Here is a 27,171-nt window from a genome sequence, read left to right as displayed (position 1 = left end):
CTTTTTTGGAGTGCCCTTTTTCTCATGATAAGTGCCTCACAAATGCATATTAGAAAAGCCCAGTATGCTATTATCAAACCCATTTATTATGTGAGTGCTGATACTGCTTTTGATATTGCATAGATGGGCCAGCACATGTTTATTAAACCAGAAAATTCATCTAGCTTGGATAAGCTTTTTACTTTGTTCTCAGTTGTTGGCCACATTCATAAACAATGTGATATTTCTTTTTTCATCTTTAAGGATGATGCCTTTTGATGCTGAGTATTTTATGCCTGTGTGTGTGTGTGTGTGTGTGTGTGTGTGTGTGCGCGCGCGCGTGTGCGAATGGAACATATACGAAAATTTCTAGTACTCTTTGCAGGCTTAGGATTTTACTTCTTGATTGTCTTGGCATATTTCCTTCAACACACACTTCTTATTCATAAGGTTACTCACTAAACCATGTAGTCCTTCCCTTTATTTTGAAACAGACAGGGGCCAAAGCCAAAATATGTGTTGATGAAAATGCAGTGTGTTTGGAGGGAGGGGGGTTGTGCTTCAATTGGTGCTTGAGTCTGTTGTATTTCTTTGCGGACATTTCACACCCTTTTCTTCCTGTTTCTCATGATGATGGCTTTATATACCTTTAAGAAATAAAATATGAGCTATAGGTAAAATAAATCATGATTAATGTTTTGTTTTGTTTTATAAATATTCAGTCTTGCGTTTATGGAATTTCGTATAACTTTGTTACAGATTATGTTCTCATGCCTGTTGTGAACATGTAGTGGTTTGTACTTGGTGGGTTTTGTTACATGGTAGAGACTTTAAAATACTGCAGCAAATATGAATGTGCCAGGAAATTATTGTAGCATTTTAATTATCAATCTAGTTTATGTTAGGTATTTTACAACTTAATGTTAAAATTTGATGTTAACTGCAGTGCCAGAAGTCTAATGTTGGGACTTACTGTTTGTAAAACAGATTGGTTTTCATACAGTGAGTAGAACCTTATGTTGAAGGTACGAGTTAGAGAAACTTTTGGACTGATTATATTTTTTGACCTTAGTTTTTCCGTTGATTTGTCTTAGATCAGGGTTACAGGTGCAGAATTACTGTTTTGTGTATATTGCTAATAGTAATCATTTAAACAGTTTTTGGCAGTCTGGCACTTGAAGGCATTTCCTGTGAAATGATGCTAATGTGTATCTCACCACGCAGATCCTCAGTTTGTGGTCTGCCAGCTCAAGGTGAAGATCTATTCCTCCAATTCGGGACCCACACGACGGGAAGACAAGTTCATGTACTTCGAGTTCCCTCAGCCGCTGCCTGTGTGTGGTGACATCAAAGTAGAGTTCTTCCACAAACAGAACAAGATGCTAAAAAAGGTTTGCACTTTACTTGTAGTGGGAAAAATACCCGGACTCACCATACCTCGGACGGCGACCTTAGATCTTTTGCTTAAAATATTTGGTTAAGCAGAAATCACTTTGTAAGGAGAGATTATAAGATCTATTTTATGACAGACATTCATGAATTATAATTGGTTTTCTGTTGAATCTGCACACGCTTTGCGTACTACAGCATTGATGAGCCATTCTGATGGTAAAAAGTCTTATTAGAAGGGAAAGTCCTTATGACATATTATAATTTGAGATGAACGTTCTTTAAGTTGGGTTATGCAGAGAAATTTTGTAAAAGTATTAAAGATTGTATACCCCATTAAATCAGTTATAATCCTTCTGGAAAGGATGAGCAGGCACTAAGAAATTAGCAAGGGGCTATCAGTTTGTAGAAGATTTAGTGTATATGTATAGATAAAGATGTGTTTCATGGTCTTGTGTAATGACACAAACCATTTCCCCCCTATTAGGGTTCATGTTTCCTGAGACCAGATCATTTTATATTTAACTTCCTCAAGTTTATCGAATATTTTGAATTTTAGATAGAAGATCAGTTAATATGCAAAGGAAGTAATAAAGAATGAAAACAATGTGGTATTAAATACGCAGGTTTAGGAAGTTAGTGAGGTTTGCGTCTTAATGAGCTATAATTAGGGAATGCGAGAGCTCATTCTTAAACTGTCTTGGCTTACAATACTGAGTGAACATTTAAGGTAAGTGTGCCTAAGGTGCAAACTTTTGGGCTAGTAGTGAACAAAAATACTACCTTTGTATGTTGGTACTGCTCATGGAACGTGCTAGATAATGTATTGCCAGTCTTTAGACATTCTCAGTAATAGGACTGATTTGGTTTTCCTGATATTTAGCTTTAAAAAAAAAAAATAAGAGGAAGTTTCATTTATTACAAAAATTTTAAATTCTACTTTGACTTATCCAAAGAAATACAGTCTCCTATATCCAGAATCCACATAGCTGGGAATCCACATAGCTCTTCAAAACGTTGAGCTGGTTTTCTTCCGCCAGAAACCCATTTCCTACCTATTCTGTATAAATGAAAGTTAAATATATCTCAGTAACTTTGGAAAATTATTTTTCAATAATCCAGGAAGCATTAGCAAGTGTTTTAAAATTAAGGTAAGTATTTCTTTTCCTTCTATTTGTTATAAGACTGGCACACATAAAGTTTTATATTTTCTTTTGAAAACAGGCAGCTGCATCACTGTTTCCCTATACCTTTAGGAGTGCATAAGTTCTTATTTCAGTTATCGTCTGTACATTACTTTAATACATGCAGAATTTAAGATTAGATCATTATTTGTAATACGTCTGTATCTGGGATTACTTTATGTTTATTTCCATTTTATGTGATTTCCCCTACCTGTTAGAAATGTTGCTGTGATTTAAACAAAAACTGTTGTAGTGTAATCAGTTGTCTATACAGAATCCCCACTTGTGGAGATTTAAATATTACTAGCTTATGTTCTTCTGACTCTAAGTAAATATGTATATAGTTACTAATTCAATGACTTTGCTAAAATAATTGCAATTAATATTTTTTTTTTCAACGTTTTTTATTTATTTTTGGGACAGAGAGAGACAGAGCATGAACGGGGGAGGGGCAGAGAGAGAGGGAGACACAGAATCGGAAACAGGCTCCAGGCTCCGAGCCATCAGCCCAGAGCCTGACGCGGGGCTCGAACTCACGGACCGCGAGATCGTGACCCGGCTGAAGTCGGATGCTTAACCGACTGCGCCACCCAGGCGCCCCAGCAATTAATATTTTTTAAAAGACTTATATATGACATTGCTAGGTATTGTTAAAAGATAAAAAGACAGTTTTAAATGTAAGATACCTAAAGGTCTTACCATCTTTCTGGGAAAATAACAGAACTTGAAGATAAATTAGAATAAAGGATTTAACCGGCAATTTAAATGAGATGAGATGCCACAAGGAGGCTGCGCATCATTAACTGTCAGGTGATCCGTACAGGCCAACTTCCAGTAATTAGGAGAGGGGGGAGAGAGAGCATTTTGTGTGTTGGTCAGGAAAGGCTTCAAGTCATGAACTTCTGGTGTGTTTTTGATTAACAAGACATCATATTATAAGTAAGAAGCGGTTTTTTAAAAATAGGCATTTTATAACATAAAAAAAGTCAGAATTGCTGGTCTTCCTTCCCCCACATTGTGAAAGTCTCCAAACGTACACTCGTACTGTCGTGTGAGGAACAGGAGCCACCTAATGTTTGTTTGTATTGCTTCAGAAGTAGAAATGTACCCACCTTGCTATCTTGAGAAGTCATGCTGACTTTTCAGGAACGTTTATTAAATTCGTAATAGATAACTTGTTGAGACAGAGGAAATTAAATCCACTTACAATTTTTTTTTAAATACATACATACATATGAACTCAAAACATTTCTTAAAGCTAACATTAGACAAGAAAGGTGATATTTTACTTAAGGCTTTAAAACAAAAGTAAGTTATTTTGGAACTTGAGGAGTTCCAATTTTGGTCTAAAATGTGAACAGAAGAATAATCTTATGTGAGTTAGATGTGGCAGATAACCCAGACTGCCAAGTTTTGTGTGTTTGTCTTTATTCAAAATAGCAAACGGCACGTGGCTTAGGTTACTGACTTCTTGGGGCAGATGTTTAATATAGGGGATATATTTTCTTCTTTAAAAAAAATTTACAATCTGTCTTTTTTTTTTTTTTTTTTTTTTTTTTTTAAAGGACAAAATGTTTCACTTTTGGGTAAATACATTCTTCATACCAGGACCAGAGGAAACCTCAGAAAAAGTAGAAAATGGAAGTCTATGTGATCAAGAAATTGATAGTATTTGCAGTATAGAGCGTGCAGATAATGACAAGGAATATCTAGTACTCACTTTAACAAAAAACGATCTCGACAAAGCAAATAAAGACAAGGCCAACCGCTACTTTTCTCCAAATTTTAAGGTCAGTCAAAAACATTTTGAGGAATTGTTGGGTGGCTCTGTGTATGTGTGTGTCTAATTTTAGGTGTATAGCTGGTGAAGGACTTGGCATGACTAAGTTTTAAATTAAGTACTATTTAGAAGCAATATTTACATATCAGTAACTTGAGTTTCTAACAAGGATGCACACAGAGTAAAGAAAAAAAAAGTATGTTTTTTTTTTTTCTTTTCTTAACCCTCTTCTGTGGGTTGTTTGGTGAAATCTGAGGCAGGGGTTGGGAAGGGGAGTTAAGTTTAAGCAGGATGTGAAGTAGGACTGGGGGAAGAAAGAAGTAGAAGGGAGCTCAGTCATTTGGGAATGACTTCTAGGGAATGTTCTTACAATTCCTACCTTTGTCCCTTTCCCATATATTCTCAACTCCACAGAGTGATCTTAAAATAGACGTGATTGTGTCACTCCTGTTCATCCTTTTTAAAGACCTTGTGGTTTTTTGATAGGACCTACAAGGACCTACCTAATTCAGCACAGGCCTCCCTCCTACATCGGCTCTAGCCATATGCCCCCTGCTCCCCGAGAGTCCCCCATTCTGGGCTGTCTTCAGTTCTTCCACAGGCTAAGCTCTCCTGCCTCCAGTCCTTTTGGTTCTTTTTTTCTCCCTGTACCTCTCAACCCTCTGCCTTTCCCCTGCCCTTCCCACACTCGGCCTTCCTGTTGTAGCCTTAGCTTCGGTCTCTCGTGCCCTGGAAGGCCTTCGCTCATCATCCTCTGGTGTTAATCCCATTCTAAAACTCTGTCCGCTTCCTCATATTGTGGAAGTATTTGCTTCATTTACTTTTATCTATATGTGATGTGTGTGTGTATTTCTGCTCCTGTCTGTAGATAAGAATTTTCTATGAAAAGCTGATCTATAAATATTTCCAAGTGGTTAGTTTGCCCTTTTTTTCTTTCTTATTTCTTATTCTACTTGATCCTCCCCCCCCTTTATTTCACCATACCCTTCTCCTTTCTCTTTTAAAAAATTCTCTCTTCCTTGTTTTGCCTCATTCCATTTTTGTAGTATACAACAAGCCTAACTATAGCTTGTAAGTATAAGAATATTGCTAGTAATAATAAAAATAAAGGGGCTACATATTTTAAGTGAAAATAAATCCATTTTTAAGTGGCTTTAGATCTTATATTTCTTTTAAGTGTCTATAAGTGTCTTTTAGAATTCACGGGTTTCCATTGATGATGGTCTTTTACCTAGCGCTGTATTTTCCTTAATTACTAGCTTTTACAGTGTGACTTCCTCTAGTTTTATTGTTTTCTGTTTTAATATCACAAGAATATGTATTTGCGATTACATATAGAAAGTATTTCAGTTATCAGTAAACAAGTACCATATCATGGTAAGTGCTTGTGAACAAATAAAGCGGAGATCATTTGGTGTGTGTTTTTAGGTGGATAGTTAAGAGAAGTCCTCTACAAGCAGGTGACATTTAATCAGGGCCTTAATGGAACGAGTGAGCTATATAAATATCTAGGGAAAGAGAGAAGGACAGAGACAGTTACAAAAGTCCTGAGACAGGAATAATTTGGGTAGTTTTGAGGAGCAGTGGAGGAGTCATTTTGACTAAAGCACATGAGTCTGCGTGTGAAGACGTTGGTGTGTTTTCAGCACAGGATGGATATAATCTGAATTTTGTCTTTAAAAGTTCATTCTGTCCACTCCTTCAAAATGTAGACTGGAGAGGAGAGTAGGGAGAGGAGGCAAGAACGGAGCTGTGAGGTGAGTTGAGAAGCTGTTGCTGTGGTTTAATCCAGTGGAGACGGTGCTTGCTTGGACTATCGTGGTGGCTGTGGGGCACAATGAAAAGCTGTCAGGGTGGGGACAGATGGTATTTTGGAGGTGGAACTGAAAGGAGTCACTGATGGAACGGATTTTGGGTGGAAGAGAAGAATTGATGAAGACTGTTGGACCATGGGGGAGGGGCTGCCAATTTAAGAGAATGAGCGAGGGGCTTCCTGCCAGATCTCCCCGAAGCCTCACATCCACCACCTACTAGATATGTGGCCTTCAGCAAGTTGCCTGAACTCTCTGGGCCTTAGCTTCCTCGCCTTTAAAACAGAAATACCTGCCTTTGTCGACTTGTTTGACAGTTAACTCGGCTGTGCCTGTAAAAAGGCCCTTGGTCCACTGTTCTGATCACTGTGTGATGTTCTCTCCTCATGGGAGGTTTTTAGGGCTGATGGGATCCTAAACATCATTGTTGAGCAGTATTTTTACGATATAGCATTTGTATTTGTTCAGTATCATTTGTATCAGAAAACATATTGAGGTTCAGACAGGTAGTAAGTGAAATGTTCTTTCGGAACTCAGCTCTTTGTACGTTGAATTTCGAGATGGAAAATACATTTTGTAAACTTGATGAACTTCAGGCTCAGTGCGTTTCTTTTGTAGAATTACTTAGTCCGTGCTTGCAGCTTATGCTTATTAAAGACTAGTATTTTAACATTCCAGTATAACTTTTTAGTGTATTGTAAGAAAGAACATAGAGGGAATCTGAAGAAGAGGGTCATTTAAAAGGCAGCTGCCTTTTAAAGATCATATTTGTCGTAGCGCTTTTAAAAACAAATCTTAAATTACTTAGTAAAGATCTCTATTTTTTAAGATTAGTCAGATTTATGGATTTTTCCATTTAAACCTTCTCTTTTTTCTCCAGGTGAAGCTGTACTTCACAAAAACAGTAGAGGAGCCATCCAATCCAGAGGCTAGCAGTTCAACTTCTGTAACACCAGATGTTAGTGACAATGAACCTGATCATTATAGATATTCTGACACCACTGACTCTGATCCAGAGAATGAACCTTTTGATGAAGATCAGCATACACAAATTACAAAAGTCTGAATTTTTTTTTTTTTATCAAGAGGGATAAAACACCATGAAAACAAACTTGAATAAACTGAAATTGGACCTTTTTTTTTTAATGGCAATAGGACATTGTGTCAGATTACCAGTTAATAGGAACAATTCTCTTTTCCTGACCAATCTTGTTTTACCCTATACATCCACAGGGTTTTGACACTTGTTGTCCAGTTGAAAAAAGGTTGTGTAGCTGTGTCATGTATATACCTTTTTGTGTCAAAAGGACATTTAAAATTCAATTAGGATAAATAAAGATGGCACTTTCCCATTTTATTCCAGTTTTATAAAAAGTGGAGACAGACTGATGTGTATACGTAGGAATTTCTCATTTTGTGTTCTGTCACCAACTGAAGTGGCTAAAGAGTTTTGTGACATACAGGTTCACATCCTACCCCTCTGCACTTGTGGCAACAGAGAAGTTTGCAGTTGGCTAAGAGGAGTTTCTCGAGGGTTCCGCTACATTCTCATGCATGTGTTCGGGTCGGGGATGGAGGGAGTGCTCAGAAAGGGATGGGTTTCACGCTGGACTCTGGACCGTATGCCGTCTCCAGCTATTTCCACGCACCTTTCTTTAGCATGCTACAGTTATTAATCTGGACGTTTGAGGAATTGGCCGCTGTCACTGCTTGTTGTTTTGTGCATTTTTTTTTTTTTTTTTTTTTTTTTAAGCATATTGGTGCTAGAAAAGGCAGCTAGAGGGAGTGAATCTGTATTGGGGTACAGGAATGAACCTTCCACGACTTGTTAAGAATCCACAAATGAAGGGATATAAAAATAATGTGGTCATAGATAAGAAACACAGCAACAATGACTTAACCATATAAATGTGGAGGCTATCGACACAGAATGGGCTTGAAACATTTTAAAAATTGACAATGACTTATTAAATATGTTTTCTCACTTGTAGTGACCGCTCCATCTCCTGTGTAATCAAGGCCAGTGCGAAAAGTCGGATGCTATTAGTACCTACATCAGTCGACTGCATACACTTACGTTATTAGTTTTCAATCATATACCTGCTGTGGATGCTTCATGTGCTGCCTGCAAGCTGCTTTTTTTCTCATTGAATATAAAATATTTTGTAATGCTGCACAGGAAATTTCAATTTGAGATTCTACAGTAAGCGTTTTTTTTCTTTAAAGACTTATGATGCACTTATTCAATCCGATAGCTGTCAGCCGTCCCACCCTTTTGACCTTACACATTCTATTACAATGAGTTTTGCAGTTTTGCACATTTTTTAAATGTCATTAACTGTTAGGGAATTTTACTTGAATACTGAATCCATATAATGTTTATATTTAAAAGGACATTATTTGTGTTAAAAAGGAAATTAGAGTTGCAGTAAATTTTCAACACTGCACAAATAATAAGGCATTTACTTCTTCAGTAGAAATTGTCCCACATAATGCTTTTATCGATTTTTATTGAAAGAATAGATTTTTTTTCTTTTAATGTGCAGTGTTGAATCATTTCTTCATAGTGCCAGAGTTAGGACTAGGGCTTCAATTTCACTTCTTAAATATCATATATTTGATATGCCCAGACTGCATATGATTTTAAGCAGAATACAACTACTATTGTAAAGCTAATGTGAAGATGTTATTAAAAAGAAGTCCCCCCCACCCCCGAAATTTGGTGTCTTTCAAATTCTACCCTGACCTTGAAACATTGAAATATCCAGCCAATTGATTTCTTAATGGTGTAAAATCTCATTTTCAATAACTTCTTGGTGCTGAAATTGTTCACTAGCTGTGGTCTGACCCTAGTTAATTTACAAATACAGATTGCATTAGGACCTATTAGAGCAGCATTTTTAGACTTTGATGGTGAACAGATTAGGCAGAACTTCATCAAAAATATTCTTGGTATATATAATGTTGACATGTTTTCCATACCTCATCAGTTTCATTCAACAAATAAAAAATTTTTAAATTTTTAACAAAGCTCTTAGGATTTACACATTTGTATTGAAACATTGATATACAGAGAACTGATTGCTCACCAGTTAAATTGGTAAAGTTAGAGACAACTGTTGCTAAGATCTCAGCATTGAAATTTATATGCCACCTTTTCTTTCGTAAAAGCTGAAAATTGTTGACTAAAATGAAAATCAACTATTCATGTTTTGATGATAGTTATTAATACTGTTATTTGTTACACTTTTGGGCACAGTATATATTAAAACATAACTTGTGTTGTTCCAATATGTAACATGGAGGGCCAGGTCATAAATAATGACGTTATAATGGGCTTTTGCACTGTTATTATCTTTCCTTTGGAATGTGAAGGTCTGAATGAGGGTTTTGATTTTGAATGTTTCAATGTTTTTGAGAAGCCTTGCTTACATTTTATGGTGTAGTCATTGGAAATGGAAAAATGGCATTATATATATATATATTATATATATAAATATATATTATACATACTACTCCCCTTTATTTCAGTTACCATCCCCATAGAATTTGACAAGAATTGCTATGACTGAAAGGTTTTTGAGTCCTAATTAAAACTTTATTTATGACAGTATTCACAATTAGCCTGAAATGCATTCTGTAGGTAATCTCTTTGAGTTTCTGGAATGTTTTCTTACTTAGACTCTTTGGATGTGCAGCCGCTTACATGTCTGAAGTTACTTGAAGGCATCACTTTTAAGAAAGCTTACAATTGGGCCCTGTACCATCACAAGTCCTCTGTAGCTCCTCTTGAACATTTTTTTTTGCCATAATTATTAAGGCGTAGTTGAAGAAATAGCATCACCATTCTTTGCTGTGGCACAGGTTATAAACTTAAGTGGAGTTTACCGGCAGCATCAGATGTTTCAGCTTTAAAAAGTAAAAGTAGGGTACAAGTTACATGTTTAGTTCTAGAAAATTTGTGCAATATGTTCATAACGATGGCTGTGGTTGCCACAAAGTGCCTCGTTTACCTTTAAATACTGTCAATGTGTCGTGCATGCGGACGGAGGGGTGGAACTGTGCACCGGAGGGCTCGAACTGCAGTGTCTGGCCCAGCTGCCTTCTACCCTGCCAGTTCAGAAGTTCAATCTGTTTTCATATCGATTATATATACTAAAAAATTTCAGTCTGTTAAACAGCCTCACTCTGATTCAGCCTCTTCAGATACTCTTGTGCTGTGCAGCAGTGGCTCTGTGTGTAAATGCTATGCACTGAGGATACACAAAAAAATACGATGTGTACAGGATAATGCCTCATACCAATCAGATGTCCATTTGTTATTGTGTTTGTTAACAACCCTTTATCTCTTAGTGTTATAAACTCCACTTAAAACTGATTAAAGTCTCATTCTTGTCATTGTGTGGGTGTTTTATTAAATGAGAGTGTAACTTAAATCGCTTAAATTTATTGAAATTTTAAATGATGGGCAGCCAAATGTGATTAAGTTTTCTGTAAGTTTTCTTTTTCCTTGCTGTCCTGCAAAGCCTGCAGTTATAAAAACATGGGCCTTTGTCAGCTTGGGAGTAGAGTATCCGTCTACTCATGTTTAAGAGAGGCACTTTTTTTAGGGCCTTAGTCAGCACTTCATAAATTCTTTCAAGCACATTAAGTAGCATTCTAATCCTGAAAAAGTTCAGGATTCTTGAAAAGTTGCTGCCTTTTTTTCCCCCTTTTTCTTTTCTTTTCTTTTCTTTCCTTTTCTTTTCTTTTCTTTTCTTTTCTTTTCTTTTCTCTCTCTTCTCTTCCCTTCTTTTTCTTCTTCTTCTTTTTTTTTTTTTTCTACTAAGCCAGATGTCTGAAGATAGTTTCCCCAAATGGATTTCAGATTTCAACTTTGTGACTTTTCCATTCTTTGTGATTCTGTAGAGACTGCCGGCAACATATGGGAAGCTTCATCTACTCATTGTGACTTGTGCCATTTACAAGTTGATATTCCAGAGTAGTCTGAAAGACTTTGTGTACTTGAATTAATCTGGTTATTTCTAATGTTCTTCAGAGTTTAAAGACGAAGGCATATGCTTTCAACAAAGCATAGCAAGACAATAAGTGAAAGTGTAGCTTGCCACCAATGTTTTGAAAATAAAGCAGACCACTTAGGTAACAGCGGAATTTAATGTGATTTCAAGTTTACATTTTCTCACGTGACTTTTTTAAAAAATGAACGTGAATAATGTATCATCTAAACTATGAAAAGTGTGGGTATGCACACAGGTTTATTTTTTACTTTTAGGTCTATTAAGCATGGACGAAAACTATACTGGGGTTTTAAATTACTGTGTTTTATAAGAAGATCTTGGTCATGTCTGAAAGCTAGGAATTTAATGGCAATTTTGTTTTTATTGCATGTTTTCACTATAGTGTAGTTTGAGCTAGTTTGGTTAAGTGAATGCCATCACCATTTCCATTGAGAATTAAAAAATCACCAGTGTTTAACATGCAGGCTTCTAAAGGCAGACAAAAAATCAAACCCTTAAATCTAATGAATTTGCTGCTAACGTCCCAACTGTTTTTGCTCTTTTATTCCTGCCAGATAAACTAGCCAGACATCTAAGACTTACTCTTAAATGACGTAAGTAGAAGTTTTGATTCGGAGTGCCGTTAACTAGCACAGAGAGAAAGGTTTGTGAATGGAACAGTATAATCAGTCTAAACTGGTATAAGGACAGTATTTGAAACTTTTAAAGATGAAATGGTAGGGACTGGTTTTTCTATAGAAGTAGATTGCTGTAGGAAGCCTAATGATTAAGTTGCTTCTCCACTTTGTTGTTGTTGTTGTTGTTGTTGTTGTTGTTGTTAATTTTGGAGCAAGTCTGTTCCTTTATAACCATGATCTTGCTATTTTTCCATCCTTCAAGAGGGCTTCCTCCTTACAAATGTATTAGAATGTAGGTAGCTAGACTTGGTAAAGTCACATTGGTTGGCCCAGGCTTTAAAAGCTTGTAATGTGAAGAAGACAGGAAAGGGCAGATAATTTCATTGGTGGTAATAAATACCCTTTGGTTCTTAAGTTAGCTATTTTGAGAATACTTTTCCATAGCAACAACAATAAAATAATCTCTCCTAGTTCCCCCATGTGGAGACATGGCCATTATTGATTCTTCAGTGACTATACATTTTTTTTCTGTATATTCATATATATATTTTCTTCAGTAATAAAATTTGTACTGTGCATACTCTCAAAGCCCATAAGGTTAGTATTTCTGACGTAGACTTACAGTATTCAGTTACATCAGAAAATAAGCAGTGAATTGATTTCTTTCTAATGCTACAGGTGCAGATTATATGCAGTTACTGAGAGCCCTTTCCAAGTCGGTTGCTTAATTATGAATGTTTAGATACTGTTGGTATCAGGATGATACATGTCTAAGTAAATAAAATAGTTACATTTATTTAGCATAGACAAGCTTAACATTGCAGATACATCTCCTCAAAAGCCATTTTAAATATTTGCATTTTGGAATTACGTGTTAAATAGTTAAGCGGAATATGTGAGACACTATATGAGTAGTTCACTTCACTGTTACCTTTCAGTTTCCCTCCTAGGTTGGAAAAGAGGATGAGCTTTTCAGTTTTTATAGTTCCCAAACAGTTCAACATAGAGTGAGTTAGTTTAACACCTGCAAAAAAAAAAGAAAGAAAAAGCTACCGCTTGTCTGTCAATTGTCTTTAAGTCTCTGTACTAGTGTGGTTTCCAGCATCTCAGAAATAGTATTTCATGAATGGTTCATCTTTAGTTCTGGAACTTACCGTGTTTAGTGTCCTGGGGGCTTAGAACATGCGGCTCTTTTTTTGATAGTCATTTGAGAATTTTGGTGAGAAAGATTCAGCTGCAGGGCAGTACGTAACGTATAAACCAACATATTGATATTTCAATAACATTTTTACATATATGAGTGAGGTCAGCTGCCAGCTTTGATTTTAAAACACAGCCACATATTTTTAAATGAAGTGTTAAGGATTTATATATATATATTTTTTTAATTAAAGATAATGTCTGTCTTGTTGCATGTGGATTCTCCTCTGTTCTTGAAATGGTTAGAGGTTTTGTTTGGAATGGAGCAAGGCTTGTAGTCACGGCTCTACTGTTTCAGGTTGTCAACTGTTTAGTGAAATTCTGGAAATGTTTAGGTGTGGCTTTCTGAAGCCTGTCATTTATTGGCGTTAATTTACGTGCACCTTTAGTATTTTCTGCCCACCCTATCCAGTCGCCCAAATGATACCCAGTGGTTACAAATGCCCTTTCAGTTTTTACTTTCTCCTGTCATTAAATTGCCCTAATGGGAAGTTTATAAATGCGAGTGTGGATGGGTGGGTGGGTGAATTAAATTTTTGAGTGCTAGACTCCCAAGTTCAGAGACTAAATCCTTTGATTGAGGCAAACCGTTCTCACTGGAATCTCACAGTGCATTGTAATGAAAATAATGTTTACCTTGGATGACCTTTGACATACAGGAATGAATCTTGGATATTAATGAACTTGTTAGTAGCATCTGATGTGTGCATTGAGTTATTTTCAAACTTGTGCATTTAACCAAAGTTGGTGTATTGGAAATGTTGATATCAAGTTCCATTTGGCTACTGATGGACATAAAAACAAATGCTTTCCTATGGAGAGTATTTTTTTCTTTAAAAAATTAAAACAGTTAATTATTTTGAATATTTGGTTTTAAATTTTTTATTCAACAAGTATTTATCAAGTCCCTTCCTTTTATAAGATGTTTGGAAAATATTAGTGATCAAAACAGACATACCCTCTTTTGCCCTCAGGAGTTTCCACGCCAGGAGAGGAAATGATGTTTTATTAAAATAAAATGTGATCCGTGCTGTGAAATAGGAGTTACATGTGATACAGTAATGACCACCAAGCCTCTCATATGCTCCCCTCAACTTCGACCCCCTTGAGCTTGGCTGGGGCCCTGGTAACTAGTCAGTTCCAATGAACAGACGGTGAAAGTGAGGTGACACTTCTGAGGGAAGGCATTACAAATTAAGTTCCTCACACACTCCTTGGGCTCCTTTCTTCCCCTCTGGCAGTGACCAGGGACTGGACACATTTCAGATGGTGCAGCTCTGTCAGCCTGGGTCTTGAGTGACTTTACGGAGCAGAACGTCTTCAAATCAAACATGTTAGACATTAGCATGAGCAAGAAACCGATATTAAGTTAGACCGAGATCCTGGGACGACTTGTTGCCATAGCGTAATTAATTATATTCTGACATGCTTTGGAAGGGTCAGAGAAGGAAGCGGGGAAGGGGGATTTAAAATTAACCCAAACAAAGGGCAATGTCTTAAAACCAACAACATGGTGCAATAAAGAAACTAAATTGCAGGTCAGTCATTATGGATCACCTGCCAGGCACTGTTTTAGATACCTGAGACCAATGGACAAACGGCAGATCCCCATTCCCATGAGGTTTGCATCCCAGCGAGGGATACTAGGTGATAAACAGCGAGCACTCGGCCAGATATAAGGCAATGCGGGTGGCTGGCTGGGGGATTGTGGAGGGGGGGGGGGGTTGGGCTTTGCAGAAGTGATGAGATTGCAGTGGTGATAGGACAGTCTGGAAAAGCCCTCACTGGGAAGGTGAGGACTGAACAGAGCCCTGAAACCATGGCATTAGAATTTTTTCCCATCCTATCAAACAGCAAGTTGCACCCCATTATCCTTTATAAAATTTTATTCTCACCTACAACTCTATATTAGTTCCTGGGTTTTTATAAGATCATTACTGGTATATCTATCTAGGGGTAACTTTTGAGAATGACACCCAAAATAATCTAAATCATTCTGTTTTCTAAACTGGTTTGGCAAAATCCATATAAACAACATAGGTTCCTCTTCATTCTCAGAGTTTAGTTCATTTTAAATTTTTTCTTGTGAAATCTGTATATGTCTCAAAAATACTTGATAACCGCTTTTCAGTAGAAGTTATGGCCTTAAACATGTCTGTAAAGCTGAAAGGAAATGCCATTTATGATTTATCAATGGGAAACAAGCTATAAATTTTGAGTTACTCCAGAAACAAAAGGGGTGAAATTTATGGCCTAGTGCTATATGCTTTAATTCTTAACTCACGAGCAAAAGTTTCTTGAAAAACACCAATATCTAAATAGTAAAAGAAACTTTTTTCACAAAGGAGGAAACCCTTCCTTCTCCTACCTCGTTTCAAGATCCACAAAATTTAAATTTGTGATGAAGGGCAAATAGTATAATTGAGTTAATTTGATAAGATAGAGACTTGTAACTTTTTATTTATTGGAGCATCATCTTACGGTATTTGCTGTTGATCGGTTTCTTCCATCCAGGCAGGCACCTGAGGCATGAAATTTTGAAAGAAAATGTAAACTATTAGCTTTTCCTCTTTTCTTAATTTAAAATACAATTCTAAGTGATTTTAAAGACACTTTCCTTCAGAAATTTTGCATTTCGTTTCTATTCTGACTCTGATGAGTTGTTTTTTTGTTTTTGTTTTTTTTACATTTTATTTTGCTTTAGAAAAAACTGAAGGTAGCTGAATAGGTTTCCCCAACATGAGAAAAATGGTCATGTAAGTTTAGAAGAAATATTTGTGTACATCCTTTGGTCTCGGCCTGAAGATTAAACATTATTTACTGGGCATGTCTCTTAAACCTACCTCATTGGAATTTGGAAGAATATTCCAATAGTAATGATAAATAAGCCTCAAACTTAATTTGCAGCGAATTAGCCATATTTTTATTCCACTAGAAATACCGGAGACTTGGGGCAAGATTTAGTTATGCTTTTCTATTTAATAATATTCCATTAAATGTGACCTGTAGAGATTACGAAGCTTATCAAAAATATAGTCTATAAAAATACCCTAAGTATGACGATGCTTTTTATGTATTAAAACTGAGCTCAAGTAGTCCAAGCAACTGATACTGGGATACATCGTGACCTGTAAGTTAGGAAAAATAACAGATGAGAGTCATGTTTATGCTTCTCTTTTCAATTATAATCATGTTTTTGAAATTACAGATCTCCTAATTTTCCAATCCTTATCTGTAAGGAAGACCAATGTATATAAGTTTTACGGGTGGATGTGAAAATTAGCAAACTATTTCATTTTATTCAATATTTTCATGAAGATATCATTGGCAGGGCAGCTCAACATTTTACATGGTTATCTTCAACAAGGGAACTGTAAGTGTTCTTTAAGTCATTAATTAGCTAATCCTTATTTACTGCGTATAGCCATCACAATTCATATGAATAATGCATGGGCTTCACAGAATTATTAGTACTGTACATCAAATGAATGTTTGAAAGGGGAAATAACTCTTAGTCTTTGGTAAAAGAGTAGGCATAAATTAAATTCCTCGTTTGCCAGACTCAGCAGACACCATTTCATGTGTTGAGTTGTCCTTGGAGAAGACTGAGGCCATTGTTTCCATTAACAACAACAACAACAAAAAATCCAATAATGTTAAAACAAAAATACCACTATAAACATGATCAACTGAGGTAAAATCCCTGCGAGGAGGTACTTGAAAATCTCAAGCAACTTGAATCTTCCTCAAGAAAGTTCAACACAGCTCTCTCAGAAAACCTGGAGATGCATGTCTAAAATTCATAGGAGTTCTGTGATAAGTCACCTACCTAGAGACCAAAATAACAGAGCAGAGAGAAAGGAAGCTGAGGTAAGAAAGGGAGGAAAAGGGAAGAAAAGAGCCCTGGGTGGGGAGCTCATGCTAACTCTTAGTACTGGAGGACTTGTAGGAAAATACTTGTCTCTTGTGCCCAACACTGTAGTAGACGTTTCCTATGCCTTCCCACCCTTCAAGGTGTGTGGTTTCATCCCAATTTGTGCACAAAAACAAAGTGTTCAAGCTGCCCAGGCCTCACAACTAGTAAGTGGGGAACTGAATTTGAACCCAGGTTCAAATTTTTACCATACTATGATACCACCTCTTAACTAAAATCAAATTCACAAAGCAAACCAAAAACAAAAGCGTGAACAACCGATCGTAATGGAGTCATGCCTGTATCCTTTATTACTGACAGAAGAAAAGCAAATTTGAGTACAAGGTTTTAAGTCCTGCAAGATGAACAAAGAAGAGAAATACTTAACCGCTGTTCGCGCCATGAAAGAGAAACAACTCAATCTTGGAAAGTTCTTGGGAGGTAAGATGGTAAGGTGTTGGCACATATGTTTGTATCAAGACTCAGAATGAGAGCAAAGTTTGCTGTTTTGGTCTTAGATCTGTTGAATGAACTTGTACCTTATTTTCAACTGAACTTCAAATACAGTGTTGTTTAAAGCAATTGGTTCCCGTTAAGCAGTCCATCTAGCCATCTATCAGGTGCATCTGTATATGCCGCATGCCTGGTATCTAGTTGGAATTATGGTGGTGTGGAATCAGAACAGGTCATTTAGATTTCAGATTGGGAAACAGAGTTTACGCAGAGGGCAACGCAAGCAGAGTGGCTTGTTGTGGGAACAAACCTGGCCGTTGAGGAAGCTATAAGAAGAGAAAAGCTAGAACAGGGAGAGGGACATGGAGAGGTGTGGAAGACAAAACTTGGAGAAGTAGGTGGGGAAGCTTCTGATTCCTCTCAAGCCCATTTCTTCTGTGAACAGCAACTAAACCTTTCTGGACCACACACAAAAAAGCAAATACCTAAGAACTCAGACGGATTGTGAAGGAGACTCAGAACTTGGAAAAGCAGCCTCTATGAGGATGCTTCCCTTCCCTTTTTCTTTTTCTTTCTCTTTTCTCTTACAGGTTTGCGCCAGGGGTCAGCCCCACTTATGGAGATGTACAGCAGTGGAGGTTTACTCTGGATTTTCTATGCAAGAAATCCAGCTGCCAGTCCAAAGAGCCAGGAGAAGCCTCTCCTGTTGGCCAAAGAGCATGGAGTGGGGGGAATGGGAAAGTCCTTAAGAGGGGAGAGCTGGAAAGGGGGACCCTCTCTCACTGTGTGTATGACTTTCCACATGTCCTGGGCTCACTCCTGAACTGGTGTGCACAAGGCAGACCCAAGGAACTCTGGCAAAGTCGACAAGAAACGAAAATGAGATCAAAACTACTGTTCGTAGAAAGTAACACAGGATTTGCAATCTGAGCCTAATTGGGTTGATTGCCTGCTTAAACAAACAAAATATTTCTCAGACAATTTTAGTAAGACCCAGAGTTGACACAGCCCAGTATCCAAAATTGCTTAAGTAGGAAGACCAGGATAATGTGACCAATTTCCAAGGAAAAAGTCAATCAAGAGATGCCAGCCTCGAGATAAACCAGATGTTAGAATTATCAGACATAAAAGCAACTGTTATAATTATGGCCCATGAGATGGAAGATAAACACACTTGAACAGAAAGATAGAAGTTCTCAGCAGAGAAATTGTAAAAAAGAATCACATGGAAATTCTATAGCAAAAGATACAATATCTGAACTTAAAAACGACTAGATGGGCAATAGAAAAATGGAAATGAAAGAGTCCGCAAATTTGAAAGTAAATTAGTAAGTGTGCCTTTAATGATGCCTTTAAAGTCTTAAAGGTGGATGAGGCTTTGAAAAGCAAAATGTATCTGACTGTAATTAGCTACAGGGAGCCCCAATAAGATATTAATCCAAGTACATTCTTGTGGCTTCCTGAGATACATATGAAGAAATTCCTGCTGTTTGTCAATTGCGTTGAGTAAGGAATTAGCATTATCGTAGGCCCAACTGTAATGATTATGCAAATTTTCTACTACAGCGTCTTACACAGGCTTACTATGTAGAAAACATGTCACGTATGTTCTGCGACTTACAATGTCCAAGGTGATGCATTGACAAAAGTTTCCCAATCGGCTCCATTAAGTTGTGTACCTGCAGTCAAAGCAGTTTTGAAACATAGGAGTGTCATCACTAGGTAATTGCCAAGCTCATCATCAGAGTCAGCGCCTGGGAAATTGATTGGCTCGCCTGCTCATGTTAACTCTTTGATTCAGCTTTTGTAATAGGACCTCTCCCTAAATATAGATGTTATTACAGTGATGCTGTATGAAAATTGACCTATCTTGTAGGCACAATACATGCTTTTCAATTTTATAACAAAAAAAAAAAAATGCTGTTAATACTTAGGAATCTGTTATGAGAAATCATTAAGGTGAATTTGGAGTAAGATTGAACTGGTATATTATGTTTGGAAAAATGACTTCCTGCTGAAGGAAGAGAATTTCAAGGCTTTAGAATACCTCCCATTGTTACATTAGCACCATATTGCTCTTAAGAGGTAGTGTAAATTCTTGTAATGCTGGTGATAATTCTGGATTTAAGAGTTTAACAAGTGTTGCCATTTAATTCTTATAAGATAGGAAGCACAGTTATATCCATCTTATGCGTTAGGAATCGAGGTATAGAAACGTTCAGTAACCGTTGAGCCTAGAAAAACTAGTAAGTGGCAGAGCCAGGACTGAAGTTCAGGTCAGCCTGATCGCCAAGCCTAAGCCACTAACCACGTGTTACATATGTTACTTCCTATAGCAACTAAAGGAGAAATTTCATGTTTCGTTTTTTTTTTAAAGTTTGTGTGTGAGAGAGAACGAGCATGAGCAGGGGAGGGGCAGAGAGAGAGGGAGAGAATCCCAAGCAGGCTCCACACTGTCAGCGCAGAGCCTGATGCAGGGCTTGATCCCACGAACCACGAGATCACGACGTGAGCAGAAACCAAGAGTCGAATGCTTGACCAACTGAGCCACCCAGGCGCCGCTCACGTTATTTTAAAAGGGCATAGCCTTCAAGCCGCAAAGGGTAGAATAGTAGTCAAAGCAGTGGTTCTCGCGTTTTTTGGTCTCAGGATTCTTCTTTTTTGGCCGCAAAGAGGGTTTATTAAAAATATGGAATGCTTCACGAATTTGCGTGCCATCCCTGTGCAGGGGCCATGCTAATCTTTCTGTATCGTTCCAATTTTAGTATATGTGTTGCCAAAGCGAGCACAGTCTCAGGATTCTTTTAAACTCCTGAAATTTCTTGAGGACCTCAAAGAGCTTTTGTTCATGTGGGTTATTTATACTTACTGATATTTTACTCTATTCGAAATTAAATCCGTGACATTATTACCTGAGAAATATTTATTAATTAAAAATAACAATAAACTCAGTACGTATTAACATAAATAACATTTTTTAATGAAGATAATTATGCTTTCCAAAACAAAACTTTGGTGATGAGGATGACTTCTTTAAAAAGAAAATACATTTCTTCCCCAAGTATCTATTAATACTTGGCTTAATAGAAAACAGCTGGATTTTCACATATGCTTCTGCATTTAATCAGTTGTGATATGTTGTCTTGGTTGTAGTATATAAAGAAAATAGAGCTTCTGTACACAGATATGCAGTTAGAAAGGGAGAAGTATTTTAAGAGCCTTTTCAGATAGTTGTAGGTATTCTTACCTGGTATCATCAAACTCAAGTTGTAATTTTTAAAAAGGTTGTTGCAGTGTGGGGTTGGGAAACCTCATCGAACTTTTTGTGCTCTGTTTAATTCAAACCTGTTGCTTTTATCTTGTTCTTTGAATGGCCTTTTACCCATGTATAATTTTGTAACATCATGCATGGATTATTTGGAACATATTGGCTCACTGATTTGTATAGATCTTCCAAATGTGGACACATTTCATTGTAAATGTAAAAAAGAGAAAAGCACATATGCTAATATCATCTTGAGCTCAGCAGAAAAGTCTTTAAATACTGGGAAGCTATCAAGTTCATAGTAGCAGAAACAAGTTATTTAAAATATTTATTTTTACTTGAAAGCTTGAATTTTATCACCGAAAATACACACTGTTAATTGTTTTTCCAAAAGGGTCTCGGTATCCCACTGGGGCCATAGGCCACACTTTGAGGGTCACTGGCGTAAGAGCTTAGATTGGGGAGAAGCAAGTTAGAAAACATTTGTCTAAAGGTCCAAACAAATTAATTTTCAGGGTGCTGAAGGAACTTGAAGACGAGGTCTCAGAATCACTAGCAGTGGGGGAATGGGAGAGAGTTCAGACATGTAAGAATGAGAAAAGACTGCCTTGCCTCTCCAGAGGGATGTATTCTGGGTAACTCTGATTCCCAGAAAAAGACTACGGGATCTTCCGTAGCAGGTAGCTTAACATTACAAAATAATTCTGTGATTGCCAGGTGTGGTGAAGGCTAGGAGGTCATCTCAAATATCGTTTTTTCTTTCTGATCATGTGACACAATGTGTCACATGGTATATACACTGAGCTATTTGAATAACTACATAAAGACAGTTGAAGAGTAATTTGTGTGGGTACTGCTTATACAAAATGGCATATGTTGCTTTTGATCAGAAAATCAAACATAAATTATACGTAATATAATTTCTCATAAAAGAAAATTTATAGAATACCTACCATATGCAAAATGTGGTGTTGGGAAAATGGCAGCTCTGAGGGGCACATATGAGGAAGTAGCATGGCATTATGGGAAGATCATAGCATTAGGAGTCGGGACACTTGAAAATGTGTTCATCCTGGTTTTCCACCAACTCAATGGCTGCCCTTGGGCAAGTGACTTCGATTCTAGACCTACGCTTGATATCTGTCATATTAAAGAAGTTAAGGCCTCTGAAAGGGATGGAGTTGTGCTCTCCTATGCCATGGAGCATAACCAGAGTTGACAAATGGGATTTGGGAGATGCCAGTTTGCCTCACGGTGGATAACCTCCTATCTCCGTGAGGTCCATTACTGAAGCCACTAGCCTCATATGGCTATTGAGCACTCAAACTAGGACTAGTCTAAATTGCGATTTGCTCTCAGTGTAAGTTACACACCAGATTTTGAAGACTTCATATGAAAAATAGAATGTAAAATATCCCATCAGTAATTTTCATATTAATTTCATGTTGCAAAAGATAAGTTTTGGATGCATTGGGCTATGTTAAAGTATTATTAAATTAATTTCATCGGTATTTTTAAAAAATACCTGGCTACTAGAGAGCTTAAAATTACATTAGATGGCTCACCTTATATTTCTTTTAGACAGTGCTGTTCTAGCTAACAGAGTTTCCAACAAAAGAACAGTAACTTGAAGAAGAACATAAATTTACTTTTAATTTTACTTTTTGAGGTTTGCAAGCAGAACCCGAGTCACAGTTTTGAGAAGACAGCCTCACAGAAGACTGCGTGTGCTATGCAGCTGGGCTATACTGGGTTCTCCATCTGCACTTGGGTGAGTGCTAAGGTTCTTTCAGCTCTGCTCCCAGGATTTGTCAGTGGTAGTAGGTGAGGGAAACGGCCCAAAGGAATGCCTGACATAGGACACGGGGGACTTTCCTCGGTTCCCGGATTCAAGCAGAGAATGTTCAGTGTGTACTAATTGAGTGAATGAGAGCGTACAAAATGCGTGTGGGTATTTCAGGTAAAATGGATGATGGTTTAAGACTCAGGCTTTGCAGCAGCTCATTGCCACCATTTTCTAGCTCTGTGGCCTTCCTTACCTATCCATTCGGTGCCCCAAGGTCTTGGTCTGTAAAATGCAGGGTCCGCAGGTGCAACTTTTCAGAGCATGCACTAGATTTCCCTGGACACGCGGCAAGCTACGAAACTTACTCTGCAGTGCTCTTGTGTGAGTCACGGCTTGCGAGAGAAAACTACACACAACGATAAGCCCTTTGTAAAACACCTTGCCTGTGAAGTTGGTAAGCGTGTTCTCAATTCCTTGTGTCCCCTAACCACCTGTGCAGCATGATTCTGAAACGGCTCCACAGGGCTCGTCACTGAAGCAGACCTGCCGGGAGGCCCTTAACCACCCCATCTCCCCATCTCCTGGTGGGAGGTCCACTTGTGGGGAAGTGGACCCCTTAGGTGCAAAGAGAGCAGAGGCGCTCTCTCTCCAGTCCTGCACCTCCCATGCAGACCCGCCCCTGCCTGTCAAGTGTTGATCTCATGTGCCTGCCATCTGACCCTTAGGACTCTGCGGAGGCCTGGGTGATGAGTAGCGATTATTTTTGTAACCCAGGACTGCCTGCAATCACATCCTCCTTCCCTCCCCTCCACCCAGCTCTCTCCCCTTCCCCAAACCTTCTCCATCTGCCCATTCTGTCCCTCCCACCTTCCCCCCTTCTCTCCCTCAGACCTACCTTGGCCTGATCTTTTACTGGAGAACCAAAGGCTCCCAACTTCTGTCCTATCATCACCCAGCCCTCTCCCTCCTTCAATCTGCCTCCCTGAGATGCAAAACGAAAAATACTCTTCCTCTTGTTGAAGGCAGACTTCTCTACCGTGTTCTTAGTCCTCTCTTCCCCAGGACCTAGACCATTTTTTATTGAATTGCCTCTTTTTCATCTTATTTTTGACATTTCAATCTCCTTTGGTCATTTCTTAAAGAGTTTATTAAATATTCTTTTAAATATTCTTAAATCCTTTTTTTTTTTTTTTCTTTGCAAAGGAAGAAAAAAACCTTCCCTACCTTGCATTCTGTTTAGGTATCACTCTCCTCTATTTTTTTTTTTTTATCAATTTTTAATTTTTTATTGAAGTATAGTTGATACACAATGTTACATTAGCTTCAGGTGTATAACATAGTGATTTGACATCTCTTTTTGAAAAAGCTTGTTTTATTTATTTATTTGTTTGTTTGTTTGTTTGTTTGTTTGTTTTGAGAGACAGAAAGAGAGGGAGGGGGAGCACGTGAGCAGGGGAGGAGCAGAGAGAGAGGGAGAGAATCCCAAGCAGGCATCCCTGAGGTGGGGCTCGATCCCACAAACCATGAGATCATGACCTGAGCCAAAATCAAGAGTCTGAGGCTTAACCAATGGGGTCACCCAGGCACCTGGTGATTCGATATCTCTATACATCACACTATGTTCACCACAAGTGTGGTTACCATCTGTCACCACACAACGCTATTACAGTACCATTAGCTAGAGTCCCTGTGCTGTGCCTTTTATTCTCATGACTTATCCATTCCATAACTGAAAGCCTGTATCTCCCACTTCCCTTCATCCTTTTTGTCCATCCCCCTCTCCTCTGTCTTTTTAAAATCAAGTTAAAAAAAAAAATTTACCCTTGTCTCAACTTCCTCACATCTCATTCACTCATTTTCCTATTTATAACATTTACCATATTAATTTAGTTACAAATGCATTCAAGAATCACATGTAGAATAATATGTCTATTTAGAAATATTTTAGACCTCATCAAGTTATCAATCAAGTATAGTAGTGGAATATACATATTTTCAGATATTTAGGGATTCAGAATCCTTATCTCCTATGCAACTTTCCTGGCAAGGTATGGGAGAATATGTTCTATGAAAATGCAGAAGTAAACCAAGAAACAGGAAGACACAGGATCTGGGAAAGGGGAGGGAGGGCAGCAAAGGGAAGTCCTAAAAATAAAAGCTACATAGCGGGCCTAGAGAAAAACCAGTCCAGATTGAACCAGAAGTGTGGAGTCCTCCGGGAGGACTCAGGTCTCCAGGAGGGAAAAAATGGAACCAGTGTGTTTGAGTGCATGCAAAAAGTTATCAGTAGGTAGGTGACAGAGATGCTGGAGAATTTTGTAAAAAAAATATGTCAGAGTGTCAGAGGCACGTTAGAGTGTCAAGCAAACAAAAACATGGGGTCATTATCAACTCCAGGAAAAATGAAATGTTGAATAAGATAGGATCTATGCTTACAAATGACTATCAGTTTCCTCAGAAGCATTACTATACATTATTAAAGTGTAAACACCGATTAATGATTTCACCAAAAATCGCTGAGATGTTGGTTGGGTGGTGTGGTGGGGTAGAGAGGTGTGTTGTGCGACAGCTAAGTCTTTCTCCGCCATCATTAGGAAGTCACCAGCTAACACCTAACACCTGATATCGATGAATTAAAGAGGTAGAACTATGATGTGGAGCTCAATATGTAGAGACAGATTAACAAGAAAAGGTGAGGGTTCCATTGAGACATTGTCTCTGGAGACTGTAGTCATGGAGAGGGGCAAAGGTAGGAATCTGGTTTTTTTATTATAAACTTTTGAGTATTGTTTGAGATTGAAAATTATGCACATGTTACTTTCATACATAATATTTAAAACTTAGGGGTAAGATTTCGATGTCACTGTTCTCCAGGATTCAAAACCTCTCCCTCTCCCTCTTCCTTTCTTCTATACCAACAGCCTTCCTTGGTGAGTTCTTCTATTTCATGATATTCACTGGTATTAGTACTCCACAGCTTATAGCTGGCTGTACCCCAAAGGCACAGCTTCCCCTGTAGTCTTTTCTAATGGGAGGTGATTTTTTTTTTTATTAAAAAAAACCTCACTTCTTTAAATTTAAGTTAGTTAACATACAGTGTAGCATTGGTTTCGGGAGTAGAACCCAGTGGATTCGTCATTTACATACAACAGCCAGTGCTCATCCCAACAAGTGCCGTCCTCAATGACCATCACCCATTTAGCCCATCCCCCCCTCCCCCCCCCCCCCCCGCCCACCTCCCCTCCAGCAACCGGCCGTTTGTTCTCTGTATTTAAGAGTCTCTTATGGTTTGCCTCCCTCTCTGTTTTTATCTTGTTTATTCCTTCCCTTCCCCTATGTTCATCTGTTGCATTTCTTTTTTTTAATGTTTATTTATCTTGAGATGGGGGGAGGGGCCGAGAGAGAGAATCTCAAGCAGGCTCCCCCGCTTGGAGCAGAGAAGCCTGACACGGGGCTCAAACCCACAAAGTGCAAGATCATGACCTGAGCTGAAATCTCACTGAGCCGCTCAGGCGCCCCTCATCTGTTTTGTTTCTTAAATCCCACATATGAGTGAAATCATATGATATTTGTCTTTCTCTGACTTATTTCACGTAGTATAATACCCTCTAGTTCCATCCACGTTGTTGCAAACGGCAAGATCTCATTCTTTTCCATTGCTGAGTAATATTCTATTGTGTGTGTATGTAAGGTGGAAGCTGATTTTACCTTTCCTTTCCTTTTGTAAGATTTTGTAGGGGTGGGATGATGGGATAGGGATGGATCTTGCTCCTCATTGTTACCTCTCTTGTCCGGAAAACCAAAAAACAAGAACGTGTGCACGCATGCGCACACACACACACACACACACACACACAACACACACACACACACACGTGTCCATCTCCTCTGAAGTTTATACCGTTAGATTTTCCAATCCGAACCCCTTCATGGTGCAATTTCCTGGTCATCTACTCTTCTTCCCTGAGGACTACAGTATCTTGCTTACTGTTTCCCCCCATCCCTTAATCCTGCCATGATTTCTGGTAGGTTTTCTATGCAACAGTTCCCGGACCCAATCACTTCTATCCGTTGTTTTCTCCCCTCTGCCTCAACCAGCAGCTCCCATTATCATCATGTTATTTCTAATTGTCAGTCACCCGAGTCTCTGGTTTTGAGCCTCCTACCCTGTGTGACTCCGATATTTGCATTCACTTTGTCTTGTACCACCACTATTCACCCTACCACTTTTTTTTTTTTTTTTTTACATTTATTTTATTTTTGAGACAGAGAGAGACAGAGCATGAACGGGAGAGGGTCAGAGAAGAGGGAGACACAGAATCTGAAACAGGCTCCAGGCTCTGAGCTGTCAGCACAGAGCCTGACGCAGGGCTCGAACTCACGGACAGTGAGATCGTGACCTGAGCCGAAGTCAGCCACTTAACCGACTGAGCCACCCAGGCGCCCCCCACTTTTTTTTATTGTTAATTTCTCCCCTTATATCCTTACATATATTCATACCCATTTCATGGTTCTTCATTACAATCATTCTTTTGTAGCACATTCTTGATTTCTTTGACACTTTCTTTCTCAGTCATTTGCCTGGCAAATTCCAATCTATCTGTCTATGTGTCGGCAGCTGAACATCAAAGGGTAGAACACAACTGCGCTTTCTGGTTTCACTCTGCATTGACTGCCACCACTGAAACATTCCCACCAGTCGGCAGTTCTATTTTTTCCTGGCAAATTTACTTTCTCATTCTCCAAGGTGACTACTTCATATCTTCTCACTCTTCA

The 27,171-nt window shown here is 38.2% G+C and overlaps 1 protein-coding gene, 1 long non-coding RNA gene and 1 other non-coding gene across 9 annotated transcripts in view; 2 read left to right on the top strand and 1 right to left on the bottom strand.

The window, feature by feature from the left end:
- Positions 1-10,541, top strand: part of PTEN (phosphatase and tensin homolog) — a 92,905-nt gene extending 82,364 nt beyond the window's left edge. For all 3 annotated transcript variants that reach the window (XM_058696303.1, XM_058696305.1, XM_058696306.1), the window contains exons 6-8: positions 1,204-1,370; positions 4,118-4,342; positions 7,024-10,541. In XM_058696303.1, coding sequence (XP_058552286.1) covers positions 1,204-1,370; positions 4,118-4,342; positions 7,024-7,209 — 578 coding nt within the window. In that variant the 3' untranslated portion in view covers positions 7,210-10,541. The remainder of the gene's footprint in view (positions 1-1,203; positions 1,371-4,117; positions 4,343-7,023) is intronic.
- A 4,142-nt stretch (positions 10,542-14,683) lies between these two features.
- LOC131492613 (uncharacterized) overlaps positions 14,684-27,171 on the top strand; it is a 28,408-nt gene continuing 15,920 nt past the window's right edge. For all 5 annotated transcript variants that reach the window (XR_009252176.1, XR_009252178.1, XR_009252177.1 and 2 more), the window contains exon 1: positions 14,684-22,380. This is a non-coding gene — a long non-coding RNA (uncharacterized LOC131492613). The remainder of the gene's footprint in view (positions 22,381-27,171) is intronic.
- LOC131494217 (U6 spliceosomal RNA) lies at positions 20,028-20,133 on the bottom strand. The gene has a single exon (XR_009253263.1). It is a non-coding gene; the product is annotated as a U6 spliceosomal RNA (small nuclear RNA).

This window comes from Neofelis nebulosa, chromosome 13 (genome assembly GCF_028018385.1).
Source record: "Neofelis nebulosa isolate mNeoNeb1 chromosome 13, mNeoNeb1.pri, whole genome shotgun sequence".
Classification (NCBI taxonomy): Eukaryota; Metazoa; Chordata; class Mammalia; order Carnivora; family Felidae; genus Neofelis; species Neofelis nebulosa.
The sequence above is the reverse complement of the archived record's forward strand: the minus strand, read 5'-3'. Positions and strand labels throughout refer to the sequence as shown.